Below are 12,201 nucleotides of genomic sequence, written 5' to 3'. Positions count from 1 at the left end.
AATGAAAAAATTTCACGAGCTCTTTAATTTGCTGAAAATCATCTGATGGATATTTTACCAAATATTAAAAAAGTGATTTTTTAATTTAATGTTCGTTATTTTTGGGGTATATTTGGATAAAAAAATTCTCAACGCTTTGTACAAAAAATAATTTCACCTTTGAAGGGATTCTATATTTAAGTCGATTTCCTAAGAATTCATTAGCAAGACGAAGTTAGTTTTTCGCTTCCAAATATCAAAGTCATGTCCTTAAAGATGTTTGCAAAGGATAAGTACTGAATTAACTTGGGCTTTCATACCAATATCTCGGGTTTACGGGGAAAACGCACAATTATTAGGGGATTGGGTTGCTATATTGGGGAGTGACTCACCTGCTGGAGCTCCTCCAACTCAAGGGCGCCGTCGTTGTTCGAGTCGTAATGCGAGAACATAATGCTGACGATATACTCTTTGCCCGAACTCCTTTTGTCGTCGGCCATTAAACGGGCGTGGTTGAACAGCAGAAGATTATCCTGCAGGCAGGTTCAACAGAGTCTGATTTATCGGAACGAAAGCTTTCAGCAATCTGCACCCGGATTAGTTTAAATTTATCGCCGCAGAGTTTTGAAAAACGATCAATGAGAATAATTTTACGGCTGCTTCCCTCGCAAAGTAAGATTTATTATTAATCTAACGGCCGCCGAATTGGAACGGGCGTCGCACACGGTTTTAATTAATATTCAAGACCTTCATAATTTCGTATTCCTGAATCGAGCATCCCTCTGCTGGAACATCTGTCGCCGTTGACGTTTCTTTGGGCGGAGGCGGAGAAGCCGTCGTGGCAGCAGTGCTCGGGCTTGGTTCTGAAACTGTTAAATGTTTATTTTAATTAAAAATAAAAAAACAGTTAAAAAATAAAACAAACTTTTTATCATTATTATTGTTGTTTGTATTTTTTATTAAAATAATTATTAAATTTAATATATATTGCACACTAAAATTTAGGATCCGTCTTTTATAGCATTATGATATAAATAAACGATACCAAAGAAATATTTATCAAATGACTTCAAGGAAGTAGCAAAAAATAAAATACCTGAGTACAGCGGTTTTGGATTCTTCAAACAATTCATTGCTCTGTCGACGCTGAGGGCTCGACGCTGGACGCACGCAACCCTGTGCAGCTCGCAGTGGCTGTGGTACAGCTCGCCGTCCGAGCCACACACGATGTGCTCGTGGTGCCTCGGACAGCTGGACATGCAGACGCACTGCGGACGCCCATCCTCGTCCGGCTGGCACTCGCGACCCTTGCCGCAGTACTTGTGCGAGCAGCCGTCTGAAAAGAGAACAAGAATTTGTGTTTGGGTACATTTATATTAAAACTATCACTTTTACTTAATTTAATGGCTAAAACGCGCTCATTAAATTTTTTTTCATCAACGAGGATATTTGATTGTGTTGAAAATGTTTTCTGCACTTTTGATAGTTTTATTTTCAAACTAGAGAATTTATTTGAATGATTATTACTATTTTGGGCCAGTTAAATTCTTCAATTATATTCAAAAGTTAATCATAGTGACATTTCAAGCGTACTGTGCCAGCATGGAATTAAAAAATAATTATGCGAAGTTGAGTTCATTTTTTGGGTAATTTGAAAACATTTTTATGAAGTTACCGAGGCACATTCGTCGATTTCTTATGACTTTCTTTGTGACTTATGACAGAAAATAGAGCTAAAATTTTGCAACTTTGCTTTTACAGGTAAATAAATCGTGTTTCATATGAATATCATACATAGTTATTATTTATTATTTTGTAATCCAAACCTGATTAATTTGATGTTAAGCATCTTAATCAACTGGTTAAAACGGATATATACAATACACTTCTTTTTACCAATTGGCAAAAGAGCTACCGAAAATTTGATTTTTATATTGAATAATTTTTAAATTAATTGTAAATATAGCAAACAGGTTTAAATCAAATGCCACGCTCTCTAACTATATGGGTCAGCCCCACAAATTTTCCACGTGCGAGCATTTATTCCGTTTTCTGTTTGAAGTTAATTATTTTTTACATTAAACCAACAAATTTCCATACTCTTTTAAAAGGTCACATTAGAATTTGTTGCCATCTTGCTGAATTTTTCGGTTAAAGTAGTTTTTAAATTTTCCAAACTGATTTTAAAATTGTAGTTGCACTGATTCTGTGCTGATGGAAATGTATTTGTTTATTTCAGAAATATGGAGAATAATTCAATCTTTTCAGAGTCGAGTGTGGGCAAAACATACGGAAAATTATTTTCCAAGTAAAATTACGTTGTTACCATTTTCTAAGTGAATTAAAGAGTGCGTGATTCATAATCATAAAGTTATTGCGATTGGTTGTAGTCAAAGGCAATTTTCAAGGATCTGCTCCTCTAAATAAGCGATTAAATAAATTTTACAAAGAAAAAAATCTTGTAACAAGTTCAAGTTTTCGCGTCTAACTTCAAATCCTCTTGCGGACGCGACTCAAAGCGGCTTGAAAAAATAAAAATTGTGAGAAAGAAGGGAGGAAACTCGGCCGGGAGCGGAAAATTAGGCTCGGCTCGTGCACAATGTCGAGTAGCGGAGAAAATAAGATTTTCGGGTGGCGCCTTTGTCTGGCGAATTTGCAAGCGCGCCGTGTGATGATACACTGCTGGCCAGTCGGTTATGCCAAGAGCGGCCAAAGGGCAAACCTCAAGACCGCAAGACCGTCTCCGCAGGACTAAAGAGATGAATGAAAGAGCGGCACCCAGATCCATCTCTCTACTTTCACAGGAGCTGAGAGGAAATTTCGTTCGCTCGCGAGCAATGAGCCTGAAAGCCAGTCTTTTTACTGTGCACACCAGCTCTGGGCTCACTTTTTATCCACCCGAAAAATCCACTCTCGCGCGTCCTTATTTAACCCGGCTGCGACTTGCTTGTGTGCGCTGTGATAAATCGCGGCTTGGATTTCGTCTTATTTCGCCGCCGCAGCCGCAGCACGACTTTTCGCTTATTTATTGGCTCCAGAGCACTTTTTGCTGGAAAGGCCCGACTTTTATTTCCAAAGTGGATTTATGCAAAATCGGATCTTCACAACTTCGGAGCCGAAATTTATGGAGCAATTATCGCTGACAGTTTTTTACACAAAGAATGAATCCCTGTGCCCCTAAAGTTTTGCGAATCCCACGCTCTATTAACCTCTCTAGTATTTTTTTAAAATTGCAATTTTTCATTTGTCAGCACTACTATGCTTAACTCTTTGCCAAACAAGTTCGAATCTGAGAGACCATGGTCAATATTCGTTATATCTGGACTGGACGAATTCACAAGTCTATTGAGTATTCAGTCAAACAGTTTTTGGAGTTTAATGCCTGTCATAATAAAAAATTCAAAGATAAAATTGGTTTTATTAACATAAAAATCAATACTTTCAAAAATATTAAATTTTTTGCTGACGTTTTATAAATTATAACTGACCTCTCTATTCACTATTACTTAATAAAAAAGTAATTATAAGTATCAAAATAAAAATAAGTGTAAATAATAAAAAATAATACATACAATTTAAAAAATAATATTTTCAAATGTGTAATAATAACTAAAAATTGGATTTAAAAAAAACAAATTATTTATAATATTATTATGTAAGTTTCTTAGAAACGTTGAAGAATATAACTTTGCATTTAACTTTGCTTTTCTTTTATTTCCCAATATACCTAATGTACACAATCTTTTGATGACGATATATGTTGCTATTATCAAATTTTACTGACATTGAGAGCAAGAGTCGGTGCACCTACAGTGTAATTATCGTCAGCAGAAATCAATAGACACAAAATACGATTGGATGTAATTACGCTCCAACGAATGACATACGCAGAATACCGTCTGAAATGACTCTATGGAAACCAATATAAAGCCGTATTTTGCGTGATATGTCACGAGTATTGATTCTCTCTCTCTCTCTCTCTCTCTCTCTCTCTCTCTCTCTCTCTCTCTCTCTCTCTCTCTCTCTCTCTCCGCACTACACACCTCTGCTCGCTTGATTTTCATCAATGTATTGGATCAAAAATTCATCTGCCTTGGTGCTCAAATACGACACACAGAATTCAATAAACATGCCAAGACAAAAGCCGTTTCGCAAATCGTGCGCATTCACGGGGAAAGCGATAAAGGTTTATAGATGAAATGATTCTATTGGAGAGACGTCGCAATACAATTTCAGAAATCACCCTTTATTCAATTTTGCATGGTTATTTTCCTCAATGCCTGATCCAGGAAATAATATTGTCACAAAATAGAATATTCTCTATAAAGTTCATGCATATTTTTTAATATTTAAATGAGTATGTTATCTCAAATTAAATAATTTCATCAACGTTAAATGTGAGATGTGTATAGCTCTTTATTCTTAAACTACATATTTATACTCACAGCTCATGCAAAAAAAATCAATATTAACAATAGCCGTAAATTATCAAATTATAATTAACCACATGCATACTTAAATGCTGCATGAGTCTGTGCCTTACTCAAAATTAGGGTTTTTAAATGTATGCTGGAGCTCATTATATGATTGAAGAATTAACAAATAACATAAAAAGTATAATTTAACATTAATAACTCATTTTTTGTTGATAATATTTGGCACATTTCCCATATATGGTTTAACTAAGCCCTGAAACCCCACCCCTTTAAATGGAGAGTAAACATTGGAGACGAGTATACATGCAAGTGTAGCCACTGAAGTAGAAGGAACTGGGAGTGAGGCAAGAGTAAAATCTTAAGATATTACCAACACTTAATGAATCAACACTAAAATCGTAATGAGGTTCGCTCACTCAACTCAAATTTCTTATTTTTCAAAGTATCTGACCAGCACTCCCCAATCTCCTATCTTCCCTCCCTTTATTACTCAGGTTGTTTCATCCCCACGTGTGCCTGCTTTGGAGTAAAGACGTTGTTAATAGGACTGGTAAAGACGCCATGTTTATTTTCGCGCCCCTCGTGTCACTTGCTTTTCTACTCACGAAAGGATGAAAAACAATATGGTACCTCAGTTAACCCTGATAAAACAGCTGTCATCAGTTGATCGCACTGCTCCGTATGAGCAACAGTTGCTGCACATGATCTCCGTAAATTCAATCAGCAAAAAGATGGCAAACAACCAATCATGTTGGCGTCCAATGCAGGACGGTGATGCTTTCCAATCGGACGAGTTCGTCGTAAGAGAAAGAGCGGGCGGAGAAAAGATATACGTGGCCAGGGTGATGGAAAATGGTGAGACCATGGTGGGATACGTGAGGAACGGCACCGCTTACTTTGCTTGCGAGGAAAAAGTAATCCGGAAAAAAGAATTTGAAGTTCTTCTCGGGCACGATTATGAATGGGTAGTGCGTGACGTGAGGCGCAATGTGCCGATAGGCGCAATTCAAGCAGGAACCAAAAACTCTGAGGAAGACTATTTGGGTCGCCCACAGCCAGTCTACATCGGAATGTTTAAAGTCGGAGAGGAATATTTAGCTGCACAGGTAAGAGAATTGAATTTTTTTATGTTTTGATACAAAATTTCTTAATGAATTTGTAGGTATTCGAGAGAAGCTGCTCAATTGCGTGGTACACCAGAGAAAAGGTCGAATCGAAAGATAAGTTTTATTCAATTTTAAGAGAAAGGCCAAAGGACGAAGCACCTACAACTCGCACAGTTCGGAAAAAATGAAAATGGATACAAGTTTAATTATTGTTTGGACATAACGATGATTTTGCACCTGATCGATTGTATGACATTTAACGGGGACAATAAAATAGTTTGTGATCCCCACTCTACAATTGTAATAAACCATCTATGTTATGGATTATTCAAAACTTGACTGAGACATAATGTATTATTTCTTCAGAGACCCAAAATAGATTTTGTGTATATTAAAATTATTCCAGTGTCTTGTCGCCATTTAAACAGAAAATGATCGCTAAAAATTGGTTAAATTGTTAGGAAATATATTTTTCTATATTCAAATATAATTATCAATTATCTTACAGCCCTCTTTTATACCGTGATTTCGTTAACTAATCTAACTTTTATTTTTTTCTATTTTATAAGGAAATAATTTTAGCCAGGTTCCCGTAAATTTTAAATCAACTATAACTGAGGCATTTGAACAATAGATATATAAAAATTCCTCTTAATGTATGTACCAAATACAATAGTTATTTTGATCATTTACTATTGATACTTTAATAATAAGTTTTTTTATTATAACTGAGGATCTTGTTTTTATCATTTGAAGAGATTTCCATGCACTTATACAATTGCTCTCCTGGTTTCTTGGAATAATAAATATCGGATGTGGCTGCAAGAAGGAGGCACAAACGCCTTTCGCGTGTATTGATTAAATTTTAATGGCCGCGTGCCGACATATTCTGCAAATTCTTCATTGTCCGCCGCCGCCAGCACTGCTCTAATTAAGTTTGGCGTGGAATTTTTGAGTGCACCCTTTCGCATTCCTTTGAGAAAACGCGACCACCACGGACGGGAGAGTGTAAGCAAATAAATGCCGGAGCTGGGTGAAATTAACTTTCGCGGAAAGTAATTAAAAACAGAATTGCAGACGAGATAAATCAGCCGAAATTTGTCTGCTTCACCGTAGTACTTAAATTCTCAGTTATTTAACACTCGTTGAATAAGCACTTTTTGTGGATTGGCCTGTATAAAATCTAATTAACTTGAATTAATGAGATTTGCTATGTTTAAAATGAAATTGAGCTATTTTTTAAACCTTGTATCTTATATAATCTATATATCATAGCCTAAAAAATAATTTCCCTTCCTGTTGAAATGAAGCGTTTCAAGAGAGAGTCACAATTTACGATGCACGTAGTTATTACCATCTTTCTCCAATAATGAGGGAAAATTTAATATTAAATTATATGGAAGAATTCCTCTCCAAGTGCGTCACTGCATTTCAGGAGGCATTAATCATTATTAATTGGATCGAAAATGTTGCGTTCGTTTTGCTGCAGGAAGCAATAAATAATTACGTTAGCGTTTTATGTGGTGGTGAAAAAAAAATAATAAAAATACTGCACCGTTTGTGGAAAAAGCGATGGAAGGCAGCACGAGAGGGAAGCATGAAGAGCTTGATAAAATTACGAGTGAACTTACCATGTGGTGCGTCATTATTTTGCGAGAACTCGACCGCGTGGTGGTTGAGCAAGGTGGCGGGTTGGTTGACTAAATTTTCCGAGAAAGGTTGCTGTTCTCTGTGGTGTCGAGACCGCTGTAACATAATTATTTCGCAGGTGAGATACGAAGAGAAAGCAAATAATGTACGCTGTGTGTGCTATCACAGTAGAAGGTGGGATGCCAGTACAGGAGAACAAGATTCTTTAGGGTGGCTCAAATATTTGGAAATACTCAACATATTCACACAAATTGTGGAAAGACGTAGCAATCAAACATCCGAATTTATATAAAATTCTTTTAAAGACGTCGGTTTAATTATAAAGACGTTTCAGCCAAATGATAATTTCAGGGGTTAGTCAATACAATATTACGCATTCATACTTATCAATACACAAATAGGGCGTTCGACATGAACGTTGGACTTCACTCAGAGTCTTGCACTTTAACGTTTCAAATCCGTTGGTACAAGGTCCTCTAAACTCAGATCTTCCGCCGTCATCACCGAATTATCCAATATCAGTTGCGTAGTCGTCACATGGGCGCACTACAGCCAGTTGGCCAGGTATCCTTTTTAACAAATCATTTATGCCAACATCAAAATACATTCCAATAAACAAAATCACAACAGAGACTATTTTTGAAGTACAATATTACTTACAAAAATTTGGGTAGATTGAACAATCAACTTGAAATGGTTTGTATCCGCAACTCAATGCGAAACCGTTCTCGTGGTCTTGGCCCATCGTGGCCAAGCCACCCTAGGCGGACGAGTCGTGCTGCACTCGGCCAGCTACACTCTCCTTCTGCCGAGCTGAGCATGAAGCCCCTGCTGGCTTACAAAATAACACAAATTCACAAATACAATTCTTTCTCAAACGCCCTAACAGATGGCAGAAACAAATCAACTAAACGAGTATCCAAATACTCGTTACAGTGCTATTAAAATTTCGACAGTTTTATGCATACGAGGCGTTAAGTTCGCCTCATGAAAGGCAAATTTGTGCCGAGTTTTACGGAGCAAACTAGTAAAAATAGCAAACTCTGCATGTAGAGCGGTGTGATATTTGAAATTCAATTTTCCTGCATCCGCATTTTAGAAAATATGAGCTGTGAAATAATACAAACTAAAATTTTGCTTTACATGTTAATATTTTTAATAAACGATTCCACATTCTGCGGAATTTTTATTTTTCTTCAATTTTTCTACTCTGTTAAAATGCTTAATTTTGAGGTTAGGAAGTATTTATATTTAAAAAAAATTTTGAATTTTATTAAATTTACTGAATTAGTTTTAGTGATCAAATTAATTCATCTTATTAAAATTGTTTTGCTCAACTTGCGAGCTATTTATTAATTAAAAATACATCAAAACAAATTTAACAGAGACTAGTAAAGTATATTAAACTGCAGTTTGTTCGCACCTTTCTGTAGTGAATGAAGTCTTTGTGGTGAGAGGAACAGGCGAAAAAAGAGTGCAGCGAGCATGAAATTGGCGCCTGGGGGCTACGTTTGTTAGCAGGCAGGCGACTCGCTTGGGTCGCCGCGTGCATCGCCAAGCTTTTGTATTCGTATGCAAAGAACTCCCCGTAGGGCCGCTTGGGTCAACAAAACTTCCACTCAATTGGTTTCTTTTTGGACGCAGAGAGTAAATATTCCGTCGGGTGGTGCAAATAAAAACTTTTAGTGATATTATATTTCCTCTGCGTCATATTACTCAAACAAAACTAACCCCAATCAAAAACACGAATTTCGCTGGCAAATTAGACTAATGATTGTATTTATCGGAAAACATTTACATTTTATATTTGCATTTGTCGCTGCTGCGGAAATTTAGCAAATAATTTGATACAAAACAACCGAACTGTGTGTAGACTTAATTAGTGGCAATGGCGTGGCGCAAATAATCATTCGAAACCGATTTAACGAGGAATCACGAGTTGGTTTTAACGGGCTTACCCATTGAAGTGCGTTTGTTTGCATGCGGAATGTCAACCCGAAATAATGGAACATTTTCGGTCCAGTGCCAGCTTAACAGCACTCTCGAAAGCCATCACATAATTCCAGAACCCACAATCCAAACGAAATTGGAGTTCGAGCACCACGGGAATCATAAAAATTCCAGAGCTTTACAGTCGATCAACAAAATCAAACAAAACATAGGATTAAAATATGATCCTCTTTTTAAAATGTTTTTGGTTTGAATCGCCGACCAATTGAGTGGATGTTTTAGTCCGCACAACGCAAGCTCTAAATTGAACTTTCTATTGGATATTTGCTGTATATTGTGAATATACCTGGTTAATAATTTTAGCAATATTTAGATTTCGAGTTTTTTTTTCTAATTCTTGGACCAAAAAATATTTTTTCTGGATTTAAAAATTGGATTTCAGAGATGCGTGTTTATCCAATGCGTGTTGAAGGGGGGGGGGGGGGGCAATAGAACAACAACAAATTATTATTTTAACGAAAATTGAGCTAACACTAGTGCATTTTTTTACTCATCTCGACCAACCCTAAGGAACTGAAGGGTTATATAATCACGTCTTTTTATTCTTCTTTTGGAATTTGATGCCAAATTTATTCCGTGAATATCGATCTTGTGATTTCATTAAGAAAAAAGGGGGAAATGCTCCGCCGGCTTCAATTTTCAAGCCACACGAGACAGCTACAAACACTCCGGTGGAAGCGCAATCCATCACGGCGGCCGGGTATTCGGCTCACGCGTGTGTGCGTCTCTGGCCGACGGAGCTGTACATGCTGTTCCGCAGCACACATCACACGGACAGGTTGCATAACTCACCGGCAGCTGGCAAAGGCCGCTTTGTCGCCCGCTTTCTCGTCGGCAGCGGGGTGCGGCTGTTGGCTTGGCCGGGTTTCAACCCTCTGCAGACGTATTAGGCATTATCGGGGGCAGATAAGTCGGCAGGCGGCGAACGGGCGGGCGGGTGGCACGTTTCCTAACTATCAATATGCCGGCGAATAAACGTCAGGCGAAAGCAATTTGCGCAGCATGTCAACGTGCCCTTTTTCACGGAGAACGCAGCAGCAGCAGCCGCCGCCACCGCCGCACCATTGACACCGAAATATTGACTCGCGCGGAATTCAAATTAGCCCCGCTGTGAGTGAGACGTCGTCCTGCCTCCGCAGCACAAGCAACGCAGGGCGAGATTAAATTACTTTTTCCAACTGCGAAACTTTCTTTATTTCTTCCTTTTTCTCCAGCCGCCGATGAAGAAATAATTGCGCTATCAACGGCACGTGCTCGAAAACAGAAATCTGCGTTGTCGTCGGCGTGGTAGTCGTTGTCGCGCCTTCATTGCTATGCAAACCGGCTCCGCGCGCCTACTCTTCCACCGCCGACGCCCAAGTTTGTTACACGCTAAATTTGCTTTCTTTCCCGCACGCTTGGCCCGAGATTTCGCAACGATTGGCAACGTAAAGACATTGGGTAATTGGCGTAAAGGATGAGATTCGCCTCTTGATCACCCGACACGTGACCTAAAAACTTTCGAGTTAAATATACCATCCATTTATGAAAAACGGAAGAAACAAATCATTCCTCGACGTGGGTGATATGTAGATTTTTGGTTTATTTTATTTTAATATTTATCCATTACATGGTTTGAAAAAGTCAATTTAGTTCAGCTTCAAGGAAAACAGTTAAGAGTTATTAATGATGAAAGGAGAATTGCTTATTTTTATTTTTTATGGTAAAAGCAGTTACCACCTAAATGACCGAAAAATATTTCAGGACTTACAGAATATTTGTCGGCCAACACTACTTCATTTGAAACAAAAGTTTCGTATTTTATGAAGATACTTGTTTGGAGAAATAAAACGAATTGAAAAATTGAAAAAAAAGATAGGCTGACTCTTTCGATCTATAAAACAAGGACTGATCAAGTTAAATTTTTCAATGCTTCAAGCTAACCTTTTAGTAGCTAACGCATTTCCAATGACATTTTTTCCATTTTCTAGATTAGGCAGTGCATATTTTGTCATATTCACATTCAAATTTCTCAGCAAATCCATTTGCATTGATTTGGTTTTACTGCAGGAAATTGTTGCAAACGGCTTTACAAAAACGATTTGTTTTAACTGAGGTTAAAGTGTTCTAGTATTAGTTGGAATTGAAGCGCAAAAAGAGGAATTACTAATGTGTCTAGACACGCAAAATACGGAGCTAAAAGCGGCGGGAAAAGGGCCTCACTTAAACAGTCTGCCGCATTCGTATTCATAATAATAAAATTTTACGCGGCCCCTGCGTGTTTCTGATGGCGCATTATTATAGAGACAGAAAGTTGGCGGAATATAAAATTTCGTCGGCGGTGAAATATTTAAATTCCCCTCGCAGGTGAAAGTTTTTATTTTACGGCCTGCTTCTTCGCACTTCTTTTTATAATATCGAGGAAATTCCGCTAAGAGCTTCATTTCACGACTCTCTTTTAGTGCTCTCTCTCTCTCTTTGTTTGATGGGAATCTCATTTTGGAAATGCTCTGCCTGCCTTGCATAACTTCTTAATTACTCTTGAGTTCGGAAAAGCCATATAAATTTCGTTTTTTATAATAATTATTATTTTCTAAGTAGAGGAACGAGAGGAACCTTTGGGGATCGATTTTTGAAAAGCTCTAATATTAGGCAAAATCAAGTAAAATATTTTTTTTAATCGATTAACAAGTTTTTCTTCATTTATTCCTACAATTATTCAATTGAAATGCTTAATTATTGATTTTTATCTTTTTTCAATTGCATGTTGAAGTTTTTACATGGTAATGTTCCGCGATTTAAATTTGATCGGCTTTCAAGTTAAGCTATTTTTCAACTTGTCGGTTTTTCCAATTTTGAATATATATATTTTGTCAGTTTTTGTTTCCTCGGATTTTTCCATAAGACGTGCTAATATTAAAAAAACAGTAAAAAAGTACCGTGTCAATAAACCGTCAAAATCCATCTATTTTTCACCAAAGAACAGTTTAATATTTATAAACTTTTTGAAAAAATTAAAATCGTCCAAAATTCCCAGCGTA

General features: G+C 37.2%; 1 protein-coding gene across 3 annotated transcripts in view; it reads right to left on the bottom strand.

The window, feature by feature from the left end:
- LOC135940284 (follistatin-related protein 5-like) overlaps positions 1-12,201 on the bottom strand; it is a 149,921-nt gene that overhangs the window by 14,197 nt on the left and 123,523 nt on the right. For all 3 annotated transcript variants that reach the window (XM_065485126.1, XM_065485133.1, XM_065485117.1), the window contains 4 exons: positions 7,153-7,267; positions 1,076-1,315; positions 727-848; positions 372-512 (listed from right to left, as the gene is read on the bottom strand). In XM_065485126.1, the coding sequence (XP_065341198.1) occupies positions 372-512; positions 727-848; positions 1,076-1,315; positions 7,153-7,267 (618 nt within the window). The remainder of the gene's footprint in view (positions 1-371; positions 513-726; positions 849-1,075; positions 1,316-7,152; positions 7,268-12,201) is intronic.

The sequence above is a fragment of the Cloeon dipterum genome, chromosome 1 (genome assembly GCF_949628265.1).
Source record: "Cloeon dipterum chromosome 1, ieCloDipt1.1, whole genome shotgun sequence".
NCBI classification, from domain to species: Eukaryota; Metazoa; Arthropoda; class Insecta; order Ephemeroptera; family Baetidae; genus Cloeon; species Cloeon dipterum.
Note: the sequence above shows the minus strand (reverse complement) of the source record. Positions and strands in the feature narration are given on the sequence as shown.